Raw genomic sequence first — 26764 nt, 5'->3', positions numbered from 1 at the left:
GCAAGCAGAAAATAAAGATATTTCCGTTGATAATCGTCGCTGCTCAGTGGCTCACGGCCATCGCGCCAACAGATTTGAATTTTGGCGGAGGTTCGGGCAATTACGTCATATCCGCGGCACATGACTGCGACGTAATACCCGCTTATCTGAAACGGCAGTTAAAAGTAGAGTTACATCAAGTTTTCTTGGAACCTAAACGAATGAAAGAAAACTATCATTTGGCCACAACCAACATTCACAGATACAACACAACGTGCGGGGTTGAGGTTAAAGATTGAGTGAAGGGCCCTCGTTTTAAACTACTGTTTTGAAAAGGAGTGGGAACAAGTAAGACGTATTTAATTTATTTAATGGGAAGTAGTAAGACTTATTAAATTTATTTAATCTACTTTTCTTCCCAGGCAAAATTTGATGTGCTGCAATTCCAAATTTCCAAAGTGAATGAAGGAATGAAGTCCTTTAAATTATGATTTTGTATAAATACTAGGCATTAACACAAAATCGACGGCACAAAATGGGCAGACTTTACTTGTTTGAAAAGGACTGGTTACAAGACAGACTTTTTTAATTTATTTAATGGGAAGAAGACTTATTTAGTTTAATTGATCTATTTTTGTTCCCTGGCAAAATTCGATTTGCTGCAATTCCAAATTTCCAAAGTGAATGAAGGAAAGAAGTCGTTTAAATTATGATTTTGTTTAAATACTAGGCATAGACACAAAATCTACGGCACAAAATGGGCAGACTTTACTTGTTTGAAGAGGACTGGTTACAAGACAGACTTTTCTGATTTATTTAATGGGAAGAAGACTTATTTAGTTTATTTAATCTATTTTTGTTCCCTGGCAAAATTGGATTTGCTGAAACTGTATTTTGCCAAATCTTGCCTTGAGACCTGATAGGAAGTATTAAACGCTTAGTTAAATCAATACAAGTTGGTAATAAGAGCGAGTAATGTTGGTTGAACCGATGAATGAAGGTTGAAAGCAATTTAAATTATGACTTTGTATAAATACTAGATATTAACAGAACATCTACTGCGCGAAATGGGCAGAGTTTACTTGTTTGAGAAGGAGTGGCTTATTCAAAACTAAGATTTATTTAATCTGTTTGTTCCCAGGCAAAATTGGATGTGATGCAATTCCAAATTTCACCACATGATGGTGCCCAATTTTGACTTCATAGGACATATTAAACACTTAGCTTGTTATTATGTTCAAGGTAATCAGATTTGTTTATTATTCTAATGGCCTCTTCAAAACTATTCTGGATTACTACTTTGGATCTATTCTACATTACTTGGCAACAACATACTCTGTAACAGATTAGGCAGTATAATCAAATATGTTAACTTGAGAGTGCCCACACTCAATCTACTTATCGTGATGTGTTAAATCAATTACTGTTAGACATTATTTGTCTGATAATCTACCAAATCTTTGAATTGAAGAATTTGTGATTTAATTAATAGCTTGTTCAGGGTAATCAGACTTGTATATAATTCTAATGGCCTTCTTTTGAAAACTATTCTGAATTACAACTTTGGATCTTATATTACTTTGCAACAATCTACTCGGTGACAGATTAGGCAGTATAATCACATATGTTAACTTCAGTGCCCACACTGTATTTATTTATGGTTATTTGTTAAATCAAGTACTGTTAGACATGAAATAGGAAGTGTTTAACATAAATGTTATGGCTACTCACCATTGTAGCTCGCTCCTGGTCAATGATATGAGCCTCTTCTTGCAGTGGAAAACTTGCAGCCAACAAACACCGTGGAACCTAAAGGAATGAAATTAAACATTAACATTTCGCCTGGACCAACATTCACACGTACAACGCAACGCGGCTACACTTCTGCTATTACAAACGTAAATCTCCTTAAACACAACGAGTGTTACTTACCGTGTACGCTCTAGGCAAAATTGGATGTGATGCAATTCCAAATCTATCTGAAACGGCAGTTAAAAGTAGAGTTACATCAAGTTTTCTTTTTTAATCAACACAATCATTTACAACCGTTGACCAGAAAGAATCGTCGAAATTCGACGTCCCCCACAAACGCCACGCTCACTCGCTTTTCAGGGCAACAAAAGTACTTCTTTTTAAAAACGATGAGTTGTACTTACCGTGTACGCTCTGGACGGTCCAGTTGCAAGCAGAAAATAAAAATATTTCTCTTGTTAGTCGTATGTTACCATCCGCCGTGTCTTTGTCAACATCGCCGCCATTTTCCTACTTCCTGCTGCGAGCCACGCCCACGGATTTAAATTTGGGCGGAAGCTCTTTCCATTGGCGTCGTTTTCGCGTATAGCAAATCCGATTGGTTGGGAAGGGGGCACGGTTATGCAGCCGAGGGGTCCTGTGATCGGTGGGATGTAAAGTAGGCGTCGACGTCACGTCCGCGTCACGTGACCACGACGTGGCAGACGTCCTATAGCAACCGCTGTTTTGTTTAGTAGACTTACAGTTGTTATGCATTGACATAATGGCGCACACACCAAATAGATTTAAATAAATTAAATAGTTCTTCTGCCCACTCTCTTTTAAACAAGTTAACTCTCCCCGCGGATTTGAATTCCGGCGAAAGTTACGCCCATCGACGTCACGTATGTCACGTGACCACGACGTGGCAGATGTCAAATAGCAACCGCTGTTTTGTTTAGTAGATTTACAGTTGTTATGCATTGGCATAATGGTGTGCACTCAAAATAGATTTAAATAAATTAAATATTTCTTCTGCCCACTCCCTTTTAAACAAGTTAACTCTGCCCACGTCCATTGACGTCTTGTCTGCGTCACGTGACCACGACGTAGCGACGTCATATAGTAACCGCTGTTTTGATCAGTAGACTTAGTTATTATGCGTTGACATAATGGCGCACTGGTTAGCATGGCCACCTCTTAAGCATGATGTTGCGGGTTCGACGCCTGATCAATGTTAGCATGGAGTGAGCTGAAGTGCATGGCGCTGAAGATTTGAATCTTTGAAATGCGCTGAGGTCTGACATATCAGGCAGAATGGTTTGCCATCACGTTCAACAAAAAATAGAAACTTTCCCACTCTGATTAAAACGTCCTGTGTTCATCTACGTATTTTCGTTTTGCTGTGCATCTTTTCCCTGCCATTTCGAGAGCCCAATTGACACTCATAGTTTAAAGAAATGTGTTTGCCCATCCTACTTTGTGGAATTTCACCACATGCGCTTATGACCAAAATACCAAATTGAACTCAAGTGAAGCCAACACGCACAACCCCCCCCCCCCCCACACACACACACACACACACAAATGTTGATATGAACATAAAAGAGCCGCATGCGGTTCGGGAGTTGCGGCTTGGCCAAACCTGTACTATACAACTTTATTTGTATAAAATTTTCACAACAGCTGTCACACAAACAAAGCGGGAAAAACCGAAGACGTGCGTGTTCCGCCCACGCTGGATTTATTTGCACCTTTGAAAAGACACCGTATTGCCGCAGATGTGGCAAAGAGTACTTTTGGGCATCTGAGACGGAAGGATGTCCAAAGCATCATGTCACCTGCTCTGGTAGGCATGGTGGTGGGACGTTGAGGTCAACCGCTTTGGGGTTGGCTGAATCTTTGATCGCAGGATGCCACACACTTGAAGACAGAAGCAGAAAAGCAGAGCTAAATGCAAAATGTACTCACCGGTGACTCCAATTTTTTTCCCCCCTGAAGAAACAGCTGGACGGGTGGCCCCGGCTGGCCAGTGGGACTCTTGTTATTCTGACCCTTTTTAGTGCGCGTTTGGGGCAACAACCGTTTTTTGTGGCGCTCTCTTCTGGTTCAAAAGTGCCCTGCATGTGAATTTGCTTTTCCTGCCTTCTGATTGGATGAGCGCCGGTGTGACGCGGTGCCTCTGTCACCGTGGCGGGGGGTATACGTTGGCATCGGAGCGTCTGCCAACGTCTGAGACCGGCTGGCAGTGTATCGGAGGTGTCGAGTGCGGTGCCGCTGGAGCTCACTCACCAGCTGGTGTTAGGGCCACAGAATGAAGGCCAAGGAGAAGAATAGAAAGAGAAACAGAAACTTCTCCTCCAATTGTTTGATTTGTCTCTTCTGAGCTTCGATGAATTCTTTCAGCTCTTTGTTCCTCTAGGACGGACAAATGGAAAGTGGCATTCAAAAGCCAGTAAGCGTGCAAGTAAGTGCCGGGCTGGCTTTGGGCCCTTACCTGTTGCGCGCTGTGCAGCAGATCCATTCTCTCTTGGAGGATGCAAGCGTCGCGCTCCCTCAACTCGCACATCAGGGCTCGCTTCCATTGGTCCACGGCGCTCCTAAGCTCTTCTCTCTGATCCGCCGTCAGCACGTCATTCACGCCAGCGTGGCTGGCTTTTTCGCCGTCCGTGGCGGGGCAGTCCCGCTGCGGTAGCGCCTCGTACAACATGGCCTCCAGCTCCAGGATCCTCTGGGCCGCAATCCTCGTCCATCAGTGGTCCGGCGGGAGATTTGAGGGCGGCTTACCTTATGAGCCTGGTCCATGGAACACTTCCTGAAGTCCAACTCTTCATCCAGGTAGCCCTTCTGCTTGCAGAACATATCCTAGCACAGCTCAAGGTCAGAATTGTTGGGGCACATTGCCGGAGTTCCCCTTGGCTGATGTCGCGTGTCTGTCTACCTTCTCACTTTCAATGTCCAACATCTTCTGTTGAAGTGCTGACTTGGTCACTTTGATGTATTCTAACCACTGAGGAAAGGCTGCTGTCACATAAGCAGAATGCGAGAGCGTGCGTGGACGTGCGCGTTACCTTCTCGGCTAGGGTGAGAAGGGTCCTGGCGTGAATCACGACCACCTGCTCCTCGTTGGTGAGATTCTGCAAGAGCCCAAAGGCACAGCGTCAACAAGCTTCTTTCAGCGCAAAGCCTTCCAAAAGTCACATTTGAGCCGCCGAGTCTCGTGGAGTGCGAACATAAGGAGTTCGACATACACTTACGGCGTTATAGCCCAGGATGTCCAGCTTCTTCATCAGATCACTGATGACGATGTCCGGGGGAAAGGCGCAAGGAGCAATGTAAGGTGTTCTGGGACCTCGGGTTAAGGTTAGGGTTGCGAGGGACGCCTTACGTACGCTCACGCCCTCGGCCTCGCAGTAGATCTGCAAAGGGCTGAGGCCGTCTGGGAAACGGACTTGCAGAAACTTCAAGACGGGGGAGCGCCACTCCCTCTCCTGAAAGGCAGAGGCATGCATCCGTCCGTCCGTCCGTCCGTCCGTCCGTCACATCTCTGGCCTCAACACGCTTGTGCGAGTCTTCCCACCTCCAGCTCCAGGATGCGGAACTCAAGCAGTTCGTTTTGGTCTCGGATATCCTGGATGTGCTCTTTCAGACGCGCTTCTTCCGCCTCCATCCGCCTGACCTGAAAAGACAGTCAGACCTCATCTGCGGGGCTTCCCGACAGGTGTGACGCCAAGCGACTCCGCCCAGCGCCTTTCTTTCCGTCACCTTTTCGGCCAACTGCTGATTGCTCTGACGCAGCAGCTGCTTCTCCTCCACCCACTTGACATTCTAGAAGAGACAAACGCGTGGACAGCTTTGGAATGTTGTGTCATTTTCATCCACAAATTCTTTGGTTGACTGGAAAATGACATTTGCTTTTCTCCGCATTTTCCCAGCCACGTTCGGGGGGGGGGGGGGGGGGGGTTGGTCCAGTAATGCCAGACGGATGAGTGACTGAAGAATGTAGCTATTTTGTCTGAGAAAAAGGTGTGCTCATTGATGAGCTTACCTGTCCTTGTTGCTTCAGCGCTGACTCCAGATCTGCTACTCTGCTTTGATAGTGACCCATTTCTACCATCAGCTTTTCTCTGGTCTGAAAGGAGGAGGGAGGCTCCTCCTCCTCCTTTCAGACCAGAGAACACCCGAGGCTGGGTGAGAACGGGGAGGCTGCGACCCGGCCGGGGGTTGCGGGAAGGGGCGCCACCTTGATCTCCTTCTCGGCGTCGTAGTCCCCTTTCGCTGGTCTGGGCTAGCAGAGCGTAGGCTCGTTGCAGCGCTTGATATTCTTGCGTCAGCTGGCGGTAGCGAAGCTCCGCCTCTTCATGCACACACCAATGCAACACAGCACTAGTACCAGAATCAGTCAGACCGGCGACAAAGCACCCGCGACGCAAAGACGAGTCCGATTCCAGGCTGAAGAGGAATGTTTGGTGCCAATACGCTGGCAGAAATGGCGGGCTACCTCTTCGGGTTCCGTGTCGGGGGTTCTGTCGGTGTGAAAAGACAAGGACGATCCGTCCGAGTCCACCAACACGTCTTCGTCGTAGCCGTAAAATGTTTCGATGACCTGCGGGCGCGGAAGCAAACATCTCTCTGAACAAACTGAAGCGACACCTCACGATGAATCGACGAGAGGAACGATAGCGAGAAAAAGGCCATTTCATCTTGCGCAACACCAAGCAGCCGCAAACGAACAGACTCACCTTGCAGGACCTCACGCTTTGTTCCTCCTCAGAGATTCTCGACGTCGGTATCGTAGCAGCAAATCTCTCTCCTGTTGACACAAATAATCCGCCTTTGAGATTCTTTGGATGCAAAGGGAACGAACGGCTCCGGCGCAGAAACAAACGCGACTCACAATGACATTTCTGACAGGAGCTCCTGTCTCCAGAGCCTGAAAAACACGTCACCGGCGATGATTGGAGGGATGCTCGTCTTTTCCAAAAGTGACAACTACAGGGTGTGTCAGGGTTTTCCAGATTATCTTTATCGTATCATTGTGTTGCTTTGACTTTGACTGCGACCTGTAATAAATAATATTATTTATCCCTTATTTATCCCTATCGCTTATCCCTTCCTACACAAAGTCGTAAAACACCCCTTGCTATGTTTTGACTAGAGGTCAAGGGCTTCCTCTATTCAATCCACTCTTACACCCACCCTGTTTCTCTTAATTAAAATGCTCGTGCAGGAGCCGAGAGTCAGACTTCATTCGTACAACGGATGGACTCTCCACCTGCAGGTGTCCAAAAGAACTTACTTGTCTCCCGTGTGGTTCTTGCAAAATAAGTTGGAGCGAGCGCAACTCTAACAGGGTGCATTTTGCCACTAGCTGCCTACGGACAATGACGTCGCGCTCGCGGCTCATGGTTGACGGGCTGAGCAGCCGGGCAAGTCCGTCGTTTTCAGCGCACAGCGAGTGGCAAAGGCGCTGACAAAACGGGAGCTTTGAGCTGCTGAAAACGGCAAAACAAGTCTAAAGCGTGTTCAAACGCGTGCGCACAATGCTCCTGCTTGAAAGGTCGGAATTTAAGGGGCCAATTTTTTGGATGGCGGCCGCCGGCCAAGCTTTGGACGGAAAAGGTTTCCTGGCGACAGCGAGCGAGCGCGGCGCTGCCGTACGTGCACCGAGTCGCCTGCCTGAAGACCTTGGACAAGTCGTCGATGATGTGCCGCTGCTCCACAACTTGAAGGAACTCCATTTCACCGTCCTGCTGGCCGCAACCGCGGTCCAGGTCATTGAGCGAACTAGGCCTTCTCTGTGGAACACAAATGCAGTGGACTCTGTTGGCACGCCGCCGTTGTCCGCGTCGACTTACCAAGCTTGCCATCTCCTCGTTCTCCTGGGTGACAAAGCGCACTTTGTTTTCAAGGCGACACAGCACCAGCGAGAGTTCTTCATTCTTCCTGCTCAGGCGTTTGTTTTTGTACAGGAGTGGCAGAAACTGGCTTTCTGTTTCTCTCAGTCGCTTTAGCTGCAAGCATGAAGTGCGGGATGTGAAAGACGCACAACACGCGGGCCAGAACGTATCCATTCCTTTTGCATCGGTTTGAACGGAATCGTGGCTTTGGCTCCCAATAAAAGACATCTACCAGGCAACCGACTCGCCGCGCCGCTCAACTAATAAGCAAGCGCAATGGGTGCCTCGCTGGATGGCGCGCATCAAACGTAGCGCAAACCTTCAAGCGTGCCGTCAATAAATTACCAGTTCATTGCGCTCTTCAGAAAGCAGGGCGTTTCGATCCTCCAGTTTCCTGATGACTGCGCTGAGCTCAGCGATTTTCAGATGAAACCGTCGCGTGTCCCGATCCTCCTGAGACTGAAAACGCCCCGCAACACACACACACAAGCACTCGTTCAAAGTTCAAAACTGTTTTTGTGCTACCTTCCTCCAGCAACGAACTAAGTCATGCGTACTGCAAGTGTGTGATGAGGTGGCTTACGCAATGAAGAGGATTGCTAGTAGCGGCGTTGACCCCACTTCCAGGGTAGTTTAGGCCCGCCCTTTGGGAATCCCTCAGGGCAGCGATCTGCTGCTCGGCAGCCTGAGTCTGCAGCTGAAGGCGGTGGACGTGGCCGGCCCCAGGGCTTCATCCAAAACACTAACCGCTCTGTCTTTCAGCTTGATCTCATCCGTCTGGATGTACAAACGGGGAGCGCTCAGGCAGGCGGGCAAACTCATTTGCCAGAATTGTGACAAAAACAAAGAGAGCAACCGGCCAATTTTGTTCTTGAATCGACTAGAACACCTTTGCTGTGACAAAAGCGAAGCGAGCAACCGGACATTTTCTTCTTGTGAAATAGAATAGAATAGAATGCCTTAGGTGTCATTGCACTGCAGGTATACAACGAAATTGGGAACATAGTCACGCACCGCGCATCTGATCAGTCCTACCAGTCGGCGGATCTCCCTCTCGCAGTCTCTCTTGGTTCGGCTCAGCTCCTCCCGATGCTGGTGATGAGCCGATCGGAGCTCGGCCGCTCGGGACTGCCAGGCCTGCTGGGCCGCTGCCAGGGCTTTTTCCGCGCTCCTGGTGGAGGCGACACCGCTCGGTCTCCCGACACCGCCGCGTCTCCTCCACCTCCGCCAGCAAAGCGCCCCCCCTCCTCACCTGAGCAGACATTGCGCCACACCGGGCCGTTGAGACCGCAACGGAGCGCCGCGACGCTTACTGGGGACAAGCTACACAATACGGTAGCGGCCGCATCGAAGCCCGACGTGGCGTGCGGATAGTCAGACACGGATAGAGCGGATCACCTTGTCCATGGAGCCGTCCCTCAGGCTGAGGACCAAGGCATTCAGTCGCTGGATCTCTCCATCTTTGATTTTGATCACTCTCATCAGCTCCATTTCATGCTGCCGCAGTAATGTCTCCCTGGTAATGGCTAACTCTTTCTGCTTCTCCTCATGGAGTTTGCTTTTGAGTTCCGTCATGGCGGCGGTGGCACGGTGGTGCTCCGCCCGCAGGTCCTGACTTCTCTCTCTCTCCAGACAGCTGACCTGACATGACTTAGACTTAGACAAACTTTATTGTCATCTTGTCTGCACATGGTGCATACAAAACGAAATTCCGTTGCATACGTCTTACAACAAAGTAGTGATATTGCAGTTGAATAGAAGTAACATATCCTATGAAAATATATATATATACATATATACTATATATATATATATATATATATATATATATTAAAAATAAGTATAAAGTGCAGCAGTGATAATTATGCAATAGTGCAAGTAGGCAAAACAGTATTCAAGAGTGTGCAGAGGAATGCTAAACCATGTATTAAACTTCTATTTAAAGGGTTTATACAAGTTCAGTAAAGTTGGTAGTGCGAGATAGTGCAAGATAGAGGTCCGTAGCGTCATAAAGTACAGTTCTGTGAATGTGTGATGCAGAGTTCAGTTTAGAGCTCAACAGTTCTAGTGTTCAACAGTCTGATGACAGCAGGGAAAAAGCTGTTGCAGAACCTGGTGGACCTGCAGCGGATGCTGCAAACCTCTTCCCAGAGGGCAGCAGGGAGAACAGTCCATGGTGGGGGTGTGATGGGTCATTGATGATGTTACGGGCACGGGACATGCAGCGCTGAGATGAAATGTCCTGAATGGAGGGAAGAGGAGCCCCTATGATCCTCTCTGCTGTCCTCACCACTCTCCTCACGTTCTTCCAATCGGAGGCGGTGCAGCCTCCACACCACACAGAGAGACAGCTTGTCAGAATGCTCTCTATGGTGCTCCTGTAGAACGTCCTCATGATGGGTGGGGGCAGGTGGGCTCTCCTCATCCTCCGCAGGAAGTACAAGCGCTTCTGTGCCCTCTTGACCAGTGCCGTAGTGTTCATAGTCCAGGTGAGGTCTTCTGTGATGTGGACCCCCAGGAATTTGGTGGTGCTGACCACCTCCACAGCTGAGCTGTTGATGATCAGTGGAGCGTGGTGAGGCTGTTTTTTCCTGAAGTCGACGATGATCTCCTTCATCTTCTCCTCATTCAGGATCAGGCTGTTTTCTCTGCACCAGCCCACCAGCTGCTCCACCTCCTCTCTGTAGTCCAGGTCGTTGTTGTCTCTGATGAGCCCCACCACCGTTGTGTCGTCTGCTGACTTCACGATGTGATTGGTGGTGAACCTGAGGACGCAGTCGTGTGTCATCAGGGTGCACAGCAGGGGGCTCAGGACGCAGCCCTGAAGGGAGCCTGTGCTGAGGGTGATGACATCAGAGGTGTTCTGTCCGACCCGGACTGACTGAGGTCTGTTGGTGAGGAAGTCTAGCAGCCAGTTGCGAAGGGGGGTGTTGAAGCCCAGGTGTTCCAATTTTCCTACCAGATGCTGTGGGATGATGGTGTTAAACGCTGAGCTGAAGTCCAGGAACAGCCTCCGCACATGGGTGTTCTTCTCCTCCAGGTGAGCCAGGCTCAGGTGAAGAACGGAGGAGATGGCGTCCTGAGTGGAGCGGTTTTGCCGGTCGGCAAACTGGAACGGGTCAAATAATAGGGGGAGTCTGGAAACGATGTGACCTTTAAGCAGCCTTTCGAAGCACTTCATCATAACCGGAGTCAGTGCAACAGGCCGGTAATCATTAAATGAGGTGATTTGAGGTTTCTTCGGCACCGGAATGATGGAGGCAGTCTTAAAGCACGCCGGCACTGTGGCTTGGCCCAGCGAGGTGTTAAAAATGTCTGTGATGACCCCAGCCAGATGACTTGCACATTCCCTGAACACACGCCCAGGAATGTTGTCGGGGCCAGGGGCCTTACAGGGGTTGACTCTCCTCAGGGTCTTCAACACATCGGCGGAGTCAAGGCAGAGTACCTCCTCTTCCTGATGGGGGACAGTTTTAACTGCTGGAGTGCCGTTTAGTGCCTCGAACCTCCCAAAGAAGTTATTTAGACCATTTAGAAAGTCAGCATCAACTACACCCACCGGGGGGGGGGAGGGTGAGTTGTAGTCTGTAATCGCCCGTATGCCTTGCCACATACTCCTGATGTTTTTGACGTCGTGGAAACGATCCTGAAATTTTCGACTGCGGTCTCGCTTCGCTATCCTGATGGCACGGTTCAAGTTGGCTCTCGCTGTCCTCAGTGTCTCCTTGTCGCCAGACTTGAAGGCAGAGTTCCGCGCTCGTAGCGTTTGACGTACCTCCTCAGTCATCCAGGGTCGTTGGTTGCCCCGGGTGATGATATTCTTAGTGGTGCTGACGTCCTCGGTGCATTTGTTGATGTAGGCTGACACAGTCATGGCACACGCATGTCTAATCTACATCGGGAAAACTGGGAGGGAGGGAGGCAGGCAGGGAGGCAGGCAGGGAGGCAGGCAGGGAGGCAGGCAGTGTCTGTCTGTTGAGGTTTTCACCTTGTTCTTCTCCTGCTGAAGTTCTAACTGGACGTCCATCAGTTTGGTTCTCAGCTCGTCATTGGCGGCCTGAAGGGCGTCCGTTCGCTCCGCCTTGGCCCGCCCTGCCGGAGCTCGTTTGGACATCTCTTACTCGAGTCTCGCCCGGTCGTCAGTCAGAGATCACAACATTTGTACCTGGAGAGCACAAACGCAGCGCTGTTTTCCACTGGCTTCGAACTCAACTTCAATCGGTACCGTAACTTACAACATCATAAACATAGAACTAGCTTGACTTATTCATTGAATAAATGCATTTGGTTCTTCAAAACTGCATCACGCAACATAGCGTGACCGAGACGGCCGTTATCCACCTGCGTGAAGTTATTTGGTGAAATGAATGAGATGTTTAAGACACCATCGTTCTGTCTCTATGTAGATGAAGGTAAATAATCGATTGCTGAAGGTCCAAAGGTGTTGTGATAAACAAATAAACATATTAGTGATTAGTGACATATTTGTGATAAACATATTAGGCAGGATAATCACATATGTTAACGTGACTGCCCACACTGTATTTATTTATGGTTATTTGTTAAATCGAGTACTGTTAGACATGAAATAGGAAGTGTTTAACATAAATGGAAGACGAAAGAGGTACTCACCATTGTAGCTCCTGCTGGTCAATGATACGAGCCTCTTCTTGCAGTGGAAAACATACAGCCAACAAACACCGTGGAACCTAAAGGAATGAAATTAAACATTAACATTTAGCCTCAACCAACATTCACAGATACAACGCAACGCAAACTACACAAACGTAAATCTTTTTAAACACAATGAGTTGTACTTACCGTGTACGCTCTAGACGGTCCACTTGCAAGCGGAAAATAAAGATATTTCTGTTGATAATCGTCGTGTTTGTATCCGGTGTCTCGCTCAAGGCCATTGCGCCCACAGATTTGAATTTTGGCGAGAGTTCAGCCTATTGACGTCATTTCCGCGGTGTAATACCCGCATATCTGAAACGGCAAAGTTAAGAGTAGAGTTAAATAAAGTTTTTAGTCAACGCAATAATTTACAACCGTTGACCAGTCGAAATAATCGTCGAAATTTGGCGTCTGTGGCTGGAAGCAGACGCCGAGTTCGACATTCCTCCCAAACGCCACACTCCCTCGCTTTTCAGGGCTAAAAAAAAACAGTTGTAATTACCTTGTACGCTCTAGACGGTCAAGTTGCAAGCTGAAAACAAAAATATTTGCCTTGTTAGTCATCGTGTTACTAACAGCTGTGTCTTGTTTGCCAGAACTGCCGCTTTCCTACTTCCTGTTGCAAGCCACGCCCACGGATTATAATTTTGCCGTGAGTTCCGCCTATTGACGTCATGTCCGCGTCACATGACTGCGACGTAATATTATCTAAAACTGTTTGTGCGGTATTGTGTTGTTCTGTGCGGTATTGTGTTATTCTGTGCGGCGTCGTGTTGTTCTGTGCGGCGTCGTGTTGTTCAGTGCGACGTCGTGTTGTTCAGTGCGGCATGGTGTTGTTCAGTGCGGCATGGTGTTGTTCAGTGTGGCATGGTGTTGTTCAGTGCGGCATAATGTTGTTCAGTGCGGCATAATGTTGTTCAGTGCGGCATGGTGTTGTTCAGTGCGGCATGGTGTTGTTCAGTGCGGCATGGTGTTGTTCAGTGCGGCATAATGTTGTTCAGTGCGCCATAATGTTGTTCAGTGCGGCATGGTGTTGTTCAGTGCGGGATGGTGTTGTTCAGTGCAGGATGGTGTTGTTCAGTGCGGAATGGTGTTGTTCAGTGCGGCATGGTGTTGTTCAGTGCGGCATGGTGTTGTTCAGTGCAGGATGGTGTTGTTCAATGCGGGATCGTGTTGTTCAGTGCGGCATGGTGTTGTTCAGTGCGGCATGGTGTTGTTCAGTGCGGCATAATGTTGTTCAGTGCGGCATGGTGTTGTTCAGTGCGGCATGGTGTTGTTCAGTGCGGCATGGTGTTGTTCAGTGCGGCATGGTGTTGTTCAGTGCGGCATAATGTTGTCCAGTGCGCCATAATGTTGTTCAGTGCGGCATGGTGTTGTTTAGTGCGGGATGGTGTTGTTCAGTGCGGCATAATGTTGTTCAGTGCGGCATGGTGTTGTTCAGTGCGGCATGGTGTTGTTCAGTGCGGCATGGTGTTGTTCAGTGCGGCATGGTGTTGTTCAGTGCGGAATGGTGTTGTTCAGTGCGGCATGGTGTTGTTCAGTGCGGGATGGTGTTGTTCAATGCGGGATCGTGTTGTTCAGTGCGGGGTGGTGTTGTTCAGTGCAGGATGGTGTTGTTGAGTGCAGGATGGTGTTGTTCAGTGCGGCATGGTGTTGTTCAATGCAGGATCGTGTTGTTCAGTGCAGCATAATGTTGTTCAGTGCAGCATGGTGTTGTTCAGTGCGGCATGGTGTTGTTCAATGCGGCATGGTGTTGTTCAGTGCGGGATGGTGTTGTTCAGTGCGGCATGGTGTTTTTCAGTGCGGCATAATGTTGTTCAGTGCGGCATGGTGTTGTTCAGTGCGGCATGGTGTTGTTCAGTGCAGGATGGTGTTGTTCAGTGCGGCATGGTGTTGTTCAATTCAGGATCGTGTTGTTCAGTGCAGCATAATGTTGTTCAGTGCAGCATGGTGTTGTTCAGTGCGGCATGGTGTTGTTCAATGCGGCATGGTGTTGTTCAATGCGGGATCGTGTTGTTCAGTGCGGCATAATGTTGTTCAGTGCAGCATGGTGTTGTTCAGTGCGGCATGGTGTTGTTCAGTGCGACATAATGTTGTTTAGTGCGGCATAATGTTGTTCAGTGCGGCATAATGTTGTTCAGTGCGGCATGGTGTTGTTCAGTGCGGCATGGTGTTGTTCAGTAAGGCATGGTGTTGTTCAGTGCAGGATGGTGTTGTTCAGTGCGGCATGGTGTTGTTTAATGCGGCATGGTGTTGTTCAGTGCGGGATGGTGTTGTTCAGTGCAGGATGGTGTCGTTCAGTGCGGCATGGTGTTGTTCAGTGCGGAATGGTGTTGTTCAGTGCGGCATGGTGTTGTTCAGTGCGGCATGGTGTTGTTCAGTGCAGGATGGTGTTGTTCAATGCGGGATCGTGTTGTTCAGTGCGGCATGGTGTTGTTCAGTGCGGCATGGTGTTGTTCAGTGCGGCATAATGTTGTTCAGTGCGGCATGGTGTTGTTCAGTGCGGCATGGTGTTGTTCAGTGCGGCATGGTGTTGTTCAGTGCGGCATGGTGTTGTTCAGTGCGGCATAATGTTGTCCAGTGCGCCATAATGTTGTTCAGTGCGGCATGGTGTTGTTTAGTGCGGGATGGTGTTGTTCAGTGCAGGATGGTGTTGTTCAGTGCGGCATGCTGTTGTTCAATGCGGCATGGTGTTGTTCAGTGCGGGATGGTGTTGTTCAGTGCGGCATGGTGTTTTTCAGTGCGGCATAATGTTGTTCAGTGCGGCATGGTGTTGTTCAGTGCGGCATGGTGTTGTTCAGTGCGGCATGGTGTTGTTCAGTGCGGCATGGTGTTGTTCAGTGCGGAATGGTGTTGTTCAGTGCGGCATGGTGTTGTTCAGTGCGGGATGGTGTTCAATGCGGGATCGTGTTGTTCAGTGCGGGGTGGTGTTGTTCAGTGCAGGATGGTGTTGTTCAGTGCAGGATGGTGTTGTTCAGTGCGGCATGGTGTTGTTCAATGCAGGATCGTGTTGTTCAGTGCAGCATAATGTTGTTCAGTGCAGCATGGTGTTGTTCAGTGCGGCATGGTGTTGTTCAATGCGGCATGGTGTTGTTCAGTGCGGGATGGTGTTGTTCAGTGCGACATGGTGTTTTTCAGTGCGGCATAATGTTGTTCAGTGCGGCATGGTGTTGTTCAGTGCGGCATGGTGTTGTTCAGTGCGACATAATGTTGTTCAGTGCGGCATAATGTTGTTCAGTGCGGCATGGTGTTGTTCAGTGCGGCATGGTGTTGTTCAGTGCGGCATGGTGTTGTTCAGTGCGGCATGGTGTTGTTCAGTGCAGGATGGTGTTGTTCAGTGCAGGGTGGTGTTGTTCAATGCGGCATGGTGTTGTTCAGTGCGGGATGGTGTTGTTCAGTGCAGGATGGTGTTGTTCAGTGCGGCATGGTGTTGTTCAGTGCGGAATGGTGTTGTTCAGTGCGGCATGGTGTTGTTCAGTGCGGCATGGTGTTGTTCAGTGCAGGATGGTGTTGTTCAATGCGGGATGGTGTTGTTCAGTGCGGGATGGTGTTGTTCAGTGCAGGATGGTGTTGTTCAGTGCGGCATGGTGTTGTTCAATGCGGCATGGTGTTGTTCAGTGCAGGATGGTGTTCAGTGCGGCATGGTGTTGTTCAATGCGGCATGGTGTTGTTCAATGCGGCATGGTGTTGTTCAGTGCGGCATGGTGTTGTTCAGTGCGGCATGGTGTTGTTCAGTGCAGCGTAATGTTGTTCAGTGCGGCATGGTGTTGTTCAGTGCGGAATGGTGTTGTTCAGTGCGGCATGGTGTTGTTCAGTGCAGGATGGTGTTGTTCAGTGCGGCATGGTGTTGCTCAGTGCGGCATGGTGTTGTTCAGTGCGGGATGGTGTTGTTCATTGCGGCATGGTGTTGTTCAGTGCGGCATGGTGTTGTTCAGTGCGGCATGGTGTTGTTCAGTGCGGCATAATGTTGTTCAGTGCGCCATAATGTTGTTCAGTGCGGCATGGTGTTGTTCAGTGCGGGATGGTGTTGTTCAGTGCAGGATGGTGTTGTTCAGTGCGGCATGGTGTTGTTCAGTGCGGCATAATGTTGTTCAGTGCGGCATAATGTTGTTCAGTGCGGCATAATGTTGTTCAGTGCGGGATGGTGTTGTTCATTGCGGCATGGTGTTGTTCAGTGCGGCATGGTGTTGTTCAGTGCGGCATGGTGTTGTTCAGTGCGGGATGGTGTTGTTCAGTGCAGGATGGTGTTGTTCAGTGCGGCATGGTGTTGTTCAGTGCGGCATGGTGTTGTTCATTTCGGCATAATGTTGTTCAGTGCGGCATAATGTTGTTTAGTGCGGCATGGTGTTGTTCAGTGCGGGATGGTGTTGTTCAGTGCGTTATAATGTTGTTCAGTGCGGCATGGTGTTGTTCAGTGCGGCATGGTGTTGTTCAGTGCGGCATGGTGTTGTTCAGTGCGGCATAATGTTGTTCAGTGCGGCATAATGTTGTTCAGTGCGGCATGGTGTTGTTCAGTGCGGGATGGTGTTGTTCAGTGCGGGATGGTGTTGTTCAGTGCGGCATGGTGTTCAATGCGGAATGGTGTTGTTCAGTGCAGGATGGTGTTGTTCAGTGCGGCATGGTGTTGTTCAGTGCGGCATAATGTTGTTCAGTGCGGCATGGTGTTGTTCAGTGCGGCATGGTGTTGTTCAGTGCGGCATGGTGTTGTTCAGTGCGGCATAATGTTGTTCAGTGCGGCATGGTGTTGTTCAGTGCGGCATGGTGTTGTTCAGTGCGGCATAATGTTCAGTGCGGCATAATGTTGTTCAGTGCGGGATGGTGTTGTTCAGTGCAGGATGGTGTTGTTCAGTGCGGCATGGTGTTCAGTGCGGGATGGTGTCTTTCAGTGCGGCATGGTGTCGTTCAGTGCGGCATGGTGTCTTTCAGTGCGGCATGGTGTCGTTCAGTGAGGCATGGTGTTGTTCAGTGCGGCATGGTGTTGTTTAGTGCGGCATGGTGTTGTTCAGTGCGGGATGGTGTTGTTCAGTGTGGCATGGTGTTCAGTGCGGCATGGTGTTGTTCAGTGCGGTATCGTGTTGTTCAGTGCGGTATCGTGTTTCTCAGTGCGGTATCGTGTTGTTCAGTGCAGTATCGTTGTGTTGTTCGTATTGTGTTTAACACTTAGCCTCTAACACTTAGCCTCTAACACTTAGCCTCTAGCATCTAGAAGGTAAATAAATAGGAAGGAAGGACTCACCGGTGACGTCTTCGCCCACGTCCAAGCGTTGTACTTTGTATTTTCATCCTTCTGACAGTGGAAAACATAGCCAACAAACACCGTGGAACCTAAACGAATGAAAGAAAACTATCATTTGGCCACAACCAACATTCACAGATACAACACAATGTGACGTGCGGGGTTGAGGTTAAAGGTTGAGTGAAGGGCCCTCGTTTTAAACTACTTTTTTGAAAAGGATTGGGAACAAGTAAGACGTATTTAATTTATTTAATGGGAAGTAGTAAGAGCTATTGAATTTAATCTATGTATTATATTCTATTGTATTGTATTCTGTTGTATTCTTTTGGATTGTATTCACACTAACCCCACTAAAACTTCAGCCCACAAAAACTCGCCTCTGGCGCCTAGCCTCTGGCACTTAGCCTCTAACACTTAGCCTTTAACACTTAGCCTTTAACACTTAGCCTTTAACACTTAGCCTAGAAGGTGAATAAATAGGGTTAAAGGTTGAGTGAAGGGACCTCGTTTTAAACTACTTTTTTGTAAAGGAGTGGGAACAAGTAAGACGTATTTAATTTATTTAATGGGAAGTAGTAAGACTTATTAAATTTATTTAATCTACTTTTCTTCCCAGGCAAAATTTGATGTGCTGCAATTCCAAATTTCCAAAGTGAATGAAGGAATGAAGTCCTTTAAATTATGATTTTGTATAAATACTAGGCATTAACACAAAATCGACGGCACAAAATGGGCAGACTTTACTTGTTTGAAAAGGACTGGTTACAAGACAGACTTTTTTAATTTATTTAATGGGAAGAAGACTTATTTAGTTTAATTGATCTATTTTTGTTCCCTGGCAAAATTCGATTTGCTGCAATTCCAAATTTCCAAAGTGAATGAAGGAAAGAAGTCGTTTAAATTATGATTTTGTTTAAATACTAGGCATAGACACAAAATCTACGGCACAAAATGGGCAGACTTTACTTGTTTGAAGAGGACTGGTTACAAGACAGACTTTTCTGATTTATTTAATGGGAAGAAGACTTATTTAGTTTATTTAATCTATTTTTGTTCCCTGGCAAAATTGGATTTGCTGAAATTGTATTTTGCCAAATCTTGCCTTGAGACCTGATAGGAAGTATTAAACGCTTAGTTAAATCAATACAAGTTGGTAATAAGAGCGAGTAATGTTGGTTGAACCGATGAATGAAGGTTGAAAGCAATTTAAATTATGACTTTGTATAAATACTAGATATTAACAGAACATCTACTGCGCGAAATGGGCAGAGTTTACTTGTTTGAGAAGGAGTGGCTTATTCAAAACTAAGATTTATTTAATCTGTTTGTTCCCAGGCAAAATTGGATGTGATGCAATTCCAAATTTCACCACATGATGGTGCCCAATTTTGACTTCATAGGACATATTAAACACTTAGCTTGTTATTATGTTCAAGGTAATCAGATTTGTTTATTATTCTAATGGCCTCTTCAAAACTATTCTGGATTACTACTTTGGATCTATTCTACATTACTTGGCAACAACATACTCTGTAACAGATTAGGCAGTATAATCATATCTGTTAACTTGAGAGTGCCCACACTCAATCTACTTATCGTGATGTGTTAAATCAATTACTGTTAGACATTATTTGTCTGATAATCTACCAAATCTTTGAATTGAAGAATTTGTGATTTAATTAATAGCTTGTTGTTATGTTAAGGGTAATCAGACTTGTATATAATTCTAATGGCCTTCTTTTGAAAACTATTCTGAATTACAACTTTGGATCTTATATTACTTTGCAACAATCTACTCCGTGACAGATTAGGCAGTATAATCACATATGTTAACTTCAGTGCCCACACTGTATTTATTTATGGTTATTTGTTAAATCAAGTACTGTTAGACATGAAATAGGAAGTGTTTAACATAAATGTTATGGCTACTCACCATTGTAGCTCGCTCCTGGTCAATGATACGAGCCTCTTCTTGCAGTGGAAAACTTGCAGCCAACAAACACCGTGGAACCTAAAGGAATGAAATTAAACATTAACATTTCGCCTCGACCAATTTTCACACGTACAACGCAACGCGGCTACACTTCTGCTATTACAAACGTAAATCTCCTTAAACACAATGAGTGTTACTTACCGTGTACGCTCTAGACGGTCCAGTTGCAAGCAGAAAATAAAGATATTTCTGTTGATAATCGTCGCTGCTCAGTGGCTCACGGCCATCGCGCCAACAGATTTGAATTTTGGCGGAGGTTCGGGCAATTACGTCATATCCACGGCACATGACTGCGACGTAATACCCGCTTATCTGAAACGGCAGTTAAAAGTAGAGTTACATCAAGTTTTCTTGGAACCTAAACGAATGAAAGAAAACTATCATTTGGCCACAACCAACATTCACAGATACAACACAACGTGCGGGGTTGGGGTTAAAGATTGAGTGAAGGGCCCTCGTTTTAAACTACTGTTTTGAAAAGGAGTGGGAACAAGTAAGACGTATTTAATTTATTTAATGGGAAGTAGTAAGACTTATTAAATTTATTTAATCTACTTTTCTTCCCAGGCAAAATTTGATGTGCTGCAATTCCAAATTTCCAAAGTGAATGAAGGAATGAAGTCCTTTAAATTATGATTTTGTATAAATACTAGGCATTAACACAAAATCGACGGCACAAAATGGGCAGACTTTACTTGTTTGGAAAGGACTGGTTACAAGACAGACTTTTTTAATTTATTTAATGGGAAGAAGACTTATTTAGTTTAATTGATCTATTTTTGTTCCCTGCCAAAATTCGATTTGCTGCAATTCCAAATTTCCAAAGTGAATGAAGGAAAGAAGTCGTTTAAATTATGATTTTGTTTAAATACTAGGCATAGACACAAAATCTACGGCACAAAATGGGCAGACTTTACTTGTTTGAAGAGGACTGGTTACAAGACAGACTTTTCTGATTTATTTAATGGGAAGAGGACTTATTTAGTTTATTTAATCTATTTTTGTTCCCTGGCAAAATTGGATTTGCTGAAATTGTATTTTGCCAAATCTCGATTTGAGACCTGATAGGAAGTATTAAACGCTTAGTTAAATCAATACAAGTTGGTAATAAGAGCGAGTAATGTTGGTTGAACCGATGAATGAAGGTTGAAAGCAATTTAAATTATGACTTTGTATAAATACTAGATATTAACAGAACATCTACTGCGCGAAATGGGCAGAGTTTACTTGTTTGAGAAGGAGTGGCTTATTCAAAACTAAGATTTATTTAATCTGTTTGTTCCCAGGCAAAATTGGATGTGATGCAATTCCAAATTTCACCACATGATGGTGCCCAATTTTGACTTCATAGGACATATTAAACACTTAGCTTGTTATTATGTTCAAGGTAATCAGATTTGTTTATTATTCTAATGGCCTCTTCAAAACTATTCTGGATTACTACTTTGGATCTATTCTACATTACTTGGCAACAACATACTCTGTAACAGATTAGGCAGTATAATCATATCTGTTAACTTGAGAGTGCCCACACTCAATCTACTTATTGTGATGTGTTAAATCAATTACTGTTAGACATTATTTGTCTGATAATCTACCAAATCTTTGAATTGAAGAATTTGTGATTTAATTAATAGCTTGTTGTTATGTTAAGGGTAATCAGACTTGTATATAATTCTAATGGCCTTCTTTTGAAAACTATTCTGAATTACAACTTTGGATCTTATATTACTTTGCAACAATCTACTCCGTGACAGATTAGGCAGTATAATCACATATGTTAACTTCAGTGCCCACACTGTATTTATTTATGGTTATTTGTTAAATCAAGTACTGTTAGACATGAAATAGGAAGTGTTTAACATAAATGTTATGGCTACTCACCATTGTAGCTCGCTCCTGGTCAATGATACGAGCCTCTTCTTGCAGTGGAAAACTTGCAGCCAACAAACACCGTGGAACCTAAAGGAATGAAATTAAACATTAACATTTCGCCTCGACCAATTTTCACACGTACAACGCAACGCGGCTACACTTCTGCTATTACAAACGTAAATCTCCTTAAACACAATGAGTGTTACTTACCGTGTACGCTCTAGACGGTCCAGTTGCAAGCAGAAAATAAAGATATTTCTGTTGATAATCGTCGCTGCTCAGTGGCTCACGGCCATCGCGCCAACAGATTTGAATTTTGGCGGAGGTTCGGGCAATTACGTCATATCCACGGCACATGACTGCGACGTAATACCCGCTTATCTGAAACGGCAGTTAAAAGTAGAGTTACATCAAGTTTTCTTGGAACCTAAACGAATGAAAGAAAACTATCATTTGGCCACAACCAACATTCACAGATACAACACAACGTGCGGGGTTGGGGTTAAAGATTGAGTGAAGGGCCCTCGTTTTAAACTACTGTTTTGAAAAGGAGTGGGAACAAGTAAGACGTATTTAATTTATTTAATGGGAAGTAGTAAGACTTATTAAATTTATTTAATCTACTTTTCTTCCCAGGCAAAATTTGATGTGCTGCAATTCCAAATTTCCAAAGTGAATGAAGGAATGAAGTCCTTTAAATTATGATTTTGTATAAATACTAGGCATTAACACAAAATCGACGGCACAAAATGGGCAGACTTTACTTGTTTGGAAAGGACTGGTTACAAGACAGACTTTTTTAATTTATTTAATGGGAAGAAGACTTATTTAGTTTAATTGATCTATTTTTGTTCCCTGCCAAAATTCGATTTGCTGCAATTCCAAATTTCCAAAGTGAATGAAGGAAAGAAGTCGTTTAAATTATGATTTTGTTTAAATACTAGGCATAGACACAAAATCTACGGCACAAAATGGGCAGACTTTACTTGTTTGAAGAGGACTGGTTACAAGACAGACTTTTCTGATTTATTTAATGGGAAGAGGACTTATTTAGTTTATTTAATCTATTTTTGTTCCCTGGCAAAATTGGATTTGCTGAAATTGTATTTTGCCAAATCTCGATTTGAGACCTGATAGGAAGTATTAAACGCTTAGTTAAATCAATACAAGTTGGTAATAAGAGCGAGTAATGTTGGTTGAACCGATGAATGAAGGTTGAAAGCAATTTAAATTATGACTTTGTATAAATACTAGATATTAACAGAACATCTACTGCGCAAAATGGGCAGAGTTTACTTGTTTGAGAAGGAGTGGCTTATTCAAAACTAAGATTTATGTAATCTGTTTGTTCCCAGGCAAAATTGGATGTGATGCAACTCCAAATTTCACCACATGATGGTGCCCAATTTTGACTTCATAGGACATATTAAACACTTAGCTTGTTATTATGTTCAAGGTAATCAGATTTGTTAATCATTCTAATGGCCTCTTCAAAACTATTCTGGATTACTACTTTGGATCTATTCTACATTACTTGGCAACAACATACTCTGTAACAGATTAGGCAGTATAATCACATATGTTAACTTGAGAGTGCCCACACTCAATCTACTTATCGTGATGTGTTAAATCAATTACTGTTAGACATTATTTGTCTGATAATCTACCAAATCTTTGAATTGAAGAATTTGTGATTTAATTAATAGCTTGTTCAGGGTAATCAGACTTGTATATAATTCTAATGGCCTTCTTTTGAAAACTATTCTGAATTACAACTTTGGATCTTATATTACTTTGCAACAATCTACTCCGTGACAGATTAGGCAGTATAATCACATATGTTAACTTCAGTGCCCACACTGTATTTATTTATGGTTATTTGTTAAATCAAGTACTGTTAGACATGAAATAGGAAGTGTTTAACATAAATGTTATGGCTACTCACCATTGTAGCTCGCTCCTGGTCAATGATACGAGCCTCTTCTTGCAGTGGAAAACTTGCAGCCAACAAACACCGTGGAACCTAAAGGAATGAAATTAAACATTAACATTTCGCCTCGACCAATTTTCACACGTACAACGCAACGCGGCTACACTTCTGCTATTACAAACGTAAATCTCCTTAAACACAATGAGTGTTACTTACCGTGTACGCTCTAGACGGTCCAGTTGCAAGCAGAAAATAAAGATATTTCTGTTGATAATCGTCGCTGCTCAGTGGCTCACGGCCATCGCGCCAACAGATTTGAATTTTGGCGGAGGTTCGGGCAATTACGTCATATCCGCGGCATTTGACTGCGACGTAATACCCGCTTATCTGAAACGGCAGTTAAAAGTAGAGTTACATCAAGTTTTCTTGGAACCTAAACGAATGAAAGAAAACTATCATTTGGCCACAACCAACATTCACAGATACAACACAACGTGCGGGGTTGAGGTTAAAGATTGAGTGAAGGGCCCTCGTTTTAAACTACTGTTTTGAAAAGGAGTGGGAACAAGTAAGACGTATTTAATTTATTTAATGGGAAGTAGTAAGACTTATTAAATTTATTTAATCTACTTTTCTTCCCAGGCAAAATTTGATGTGCTGCAATTCCAAATTTCCAAAGTGAATGAAGGAATGAAGTCCTTTAAATTATGATTTTGTATAAATACTAGGCATTAACACAAAATCGACGGCACAAAATGGGCAGACTTTACTTGTTTGAAAAGGACTGGTTACAAGACAGACTTTTTTAATTTATTTAATGGGAAGAAGACTTATTTAGTTTAATTGATCTATTTTTGTTCCCTGCCAAAATTCGATTTGCTGCAATTCCAAATTTCCAAAGTGAATGAAGGAAAGAAGTCGTTTAAATTATGATTTTGTTTAAATACTAGGCATAGACACAAAATCTACGGCACAAAATGGGCAGACTTTACTTGTTTGAAGAGGACTGGTTACAAGACAGACTTTTCTGATTTATTTAATGGGAAGAGGACTTATTTAGTTTATTTAATCTATTTTTGTTCCCTGGCAAAATTGGATTTGCTGAAATTGTATTTTGCCAAATCTCGATTTGAGACCTGATAGGAAGTATTAAACGCTTAGTTAAATCAATACAAGTTGGTAATAAGAGCGAGTAATGTTGGTTGAACCGATGAATGAAGGTTGAAAGCAATTTAAATTATGACTTTGTATAAATACTAGATATTAACAGAACATCTACTGCGCAAAATGGGCAGAGTTTACTTGTTTGAGAAGGAGTGGCTTATTCAAAACTAAGATTTATGTAATCTGTTTGTTCCCAGGCAAAATTGGATGTGATGCAATTCCAAATTTCACCACATGATGGTGCCCAATTTTGACTTCATAGGACATATTAAACACTTAGCTTGTTATTATGTTCAAGGTAATCAGATTTGTTTATCATTCTAATGGCCTCTTCAAAACTATTCTGGATTACTACTTTGGATCTATTCTACATTACTTGGCAACAACATACTCTGTAACAGATTAGGCAGTATAATCACATATGTTAACTTGAGATTGCCCACACTCAATCTACTTATCGTGATGTGTTAAATCAATTACTGTTAGACATTATTTGTCTGATAATCTACCAAATCTTTGAATTGAAGAATTTGTGATTTAATTAATAGCTTGTTCAGGGTAATCAGACTTGTATATAATTCTAATGGCCTTCTTTTGAAAACTATTCTGAATTACAACTTTGGATCTTATATTACTTTGCAACAATCTACTCGGTGACAGATTAGGCAGTATAATCACATATGTTAACTTCAGTGCCCACACTGTATTTATTTATGGTTATTTGTTAAATCAAGTACTGTTAGACATGAAATAGGAAGTGTTTAACATAAATGTTATGGCTACTCACCATTGTAGCTCGCTCCTGGTCAATGATATGAGCCTCTTCTTGCAGTGGAAAACTTGCAGCCAACAAACACCGTGGAACCTAAAGGAATGAAATTAAACATTAACATTTCGCCCGGACCAACATTCACACGTACAACGCAACGCGGCTACACTTCTGCTATTACAAACGTAAATCTCCTTAAACACAACGAGTGTTACTTACCGTGTACGCTCTAGGCAAAATTGGATGTGATGCAATTCCAAATCTATCTGAAACGGCAGTTAAAAGTAGAGTTACATCAAGTTTTCTTTTTTAATCAACACAATCATTTACAACCGTTGACCAGAAAGAATCGTCGAAATTCGACGTCCCCCACAAACGCCACGCTCACTCGCTTTTCAGGGCAACAAAAGTACTTCTTTTTAAAAACGATGAGTTGTACTTACCGTGTACGCTCTGGACGGTCCAGTTGCAAGCAGAAAATAAAAATATTTCTCTTGTTAGTCGTATGTTACCATCCGCTGTGTCTTTGTCAACATCGCCGCCATTTTCCTACTTCCTGCTGCGAGCCACGCCCACGGATTTAAATTTGGGCGGAAGCTCTTTCCATTGGCGTCGTTTTCGCGTATAGCAAATCCGATTGGTTGGGAAGGGGGCACGGTTATGCAGCCGAGGGGTCCTGTGATCGGTGGGATGTAAAGTAGGCGTCGACGTCACGTCCGCGTCACGTGACCACGACGTGGCAGACGTCAAATAGCAACCGCTGTTTTGTTTAGTAGACTTACAGTTGTTATGCATTGACATAATGGCGCACACACCAAATAGATTTAAATAAATTAAATAATTCTTCTGCCCACTCTCTTTTAAACAAGTTAACTCTCCCCGCGGATTTGAATTCCGGCGAAAGTTACGCCCATCGACGTCACGTATGTCACGTGACCACGACGTGGCAGATGTCATATAGCAACCGCTGTTTTGTTTAGTAGATTTACAGTTGTTATGCATTGGCATAATGGTGTGCACTCAAAATAGATTTAAATAAATTAAATATTTCTTCTGCCTACTCCCTTTTAAACAAGTTAACTCTGCCCACGTCCATTGACGTCTTGTCTGCGTCACGTGACCACGACGTAGCGACGTCATATAGTAACCGCTGTTTTGACCAGTAGACTTAGTTATTATGCGTTGACATAATGGCGCACTGGTTAGCATGGCCACCTCTTAAGCATGATGATGCGGGTTCGACGCCTGATCAATGTTAGCATGGAGTGAGCTGAAGTGCATGGCGCTGAAGATTTGAATCTTTGAAATGCGCTGAGGTCTGACATATCAGGCAGAATGGTTTGCCATCACGTTCAACAAAAAATAGAAACTTTCCCACTCTGATTAAAACGTCCTGTGTTCATCTACGTATTTTCGTTTTGCTGTGCATCTTTTCCCTGCCATTTCGAGAGCCCAATTGACACTCATAGTTTAAAGAAATGTGTTTGCCCATCCTACTTTGTGGAATTTC

The 26764-nt window shown here is 44.7% G+C and overlaps 4 protein-coding genes and 1 long non-coding RNA gene across 5 annotated transcripts in view; 1 reads left to right on the top strand and 4 right to left on the bottom strand.

The window, feature by feature from the left end:
- LOC148385812 (uncharacterized) lies at positions 1-2010 on the bottom strand. Its single transcript, XR_015862965.1, has 3 exons — positions 1912-2010; positions 1711-1788; positions 1-146 (listed from the first exon to the last, which is right to left on the bottom strand). It is a non-coding gene; the product is annotated as an uncharacterized LOC148385812 (long non-coding RNA).
- Positions 1-26764, top strand: part of LOC148385801 (janus kinase and microtubule-interacting protein 3-like) — a 141666-nt gene that overhangs the window by 39946 nt on the left and 74956 nt on the right. The gene's annotated exons all lie outside the window — the stretch shown is intronic.
- On the bottom strand, positions 4003-4715 carry LOC148385811 (janus kinase and microtubule-interacting protein 3-like). Its single transcript, XM_088397748.1, has 4 exons — positions 4652-4715; positions 4498-4575; positions 4208-4441; positions 4003-4128 (listed from the first exon to the last, which is right to left on the bottom strand). The coding sequence occupies exons 1-4, from the start codon at positions 4673-4675 to the stop codon at positions 4012-4014; spliced, it is 453 nt and encodes a 150-aa protein (XP_088253874.1). The 5' UTR covers positions 4676-4715; the 3' UTR covers positions 4003-4011.
- On the bottom strand, positions 5079-6832 carry LOC148385810 (janus kinase and microtubule-interacting protein 3-like; the record flags this gene model as incomplete). Its single annotated transcript, XM_088399450.1, has 8 exons — positions 6608-6832; positions 6453-6523; positions 6212-6316; positions 5954-6067; positions 5759-5872; positions 5476-5538; positions 5291-5389; positions 5079-5201 (listed from the first exon to the last, which is right to left on the bottom strand). Coding segments are annotated over exons 5-8 (354 nt in total), but the record flags the coding sequence as incomplete, so codon positions are not given.
- On the bottom strand, positions 7296-8334 carry LOC148385809 (janus kinase and microtubule-interacting protein 3-like; the record flags this gene model as incomplete). Its single annotated transcript, XM_088399449.1, has 3 exons — positions 7296-7724; positions 7956-8069; positions 8194-8334. Coding segments are annotated over 3 exons (684 nt in total), but the record flags the coding sequence as incomplete, so codon positions are not given.

The sequence above is a fragment of the Syngnathus floridae genome, chromosome 15 (genome assembly GCF_059516105.1).
Source record: "Syngnathus floridae isolate MCC-2025c chromosome 15, RoL_Sflo_1.0, whole genome shotgun sequence".
Classification (NCBI taxonomy): domain Eukaryota; kingdom Metazoa; phylum Chordata; class Actinopteri; order Syngnathiformes; family Syngnathidae; genus Syngnathus; species Syngnathus floridae.
Note: the sequence above shows the minus strand (reverse complement) of the source record. Positions and strands in the feature narration are given on the sequence as shown.

Excerpts from the sequence above, each read along its gene's own strand:
- LOC148385811 (XM_088397748.1), bottom strand. The coding sequence starts at position 4,675 with ATGTTGGACATTGAAAGTGAGAAG. Across the intron at positions 4,576-4,651 it reads TGGACATTGAAAGTGAGAAG|GATATGTTCTGCAAGCAGAA; the intron begins GTAGACAGACAC and ends GAGCTGTGCTAG. Across the intron at positions 4,129-4,207 it reads TGCTGCACAGCGCGCAACAG|AGGAACAAAGAGCTGAAAGA; the intron begins GTAAGGGCCCAA and ends TGTCCGTCCTAG.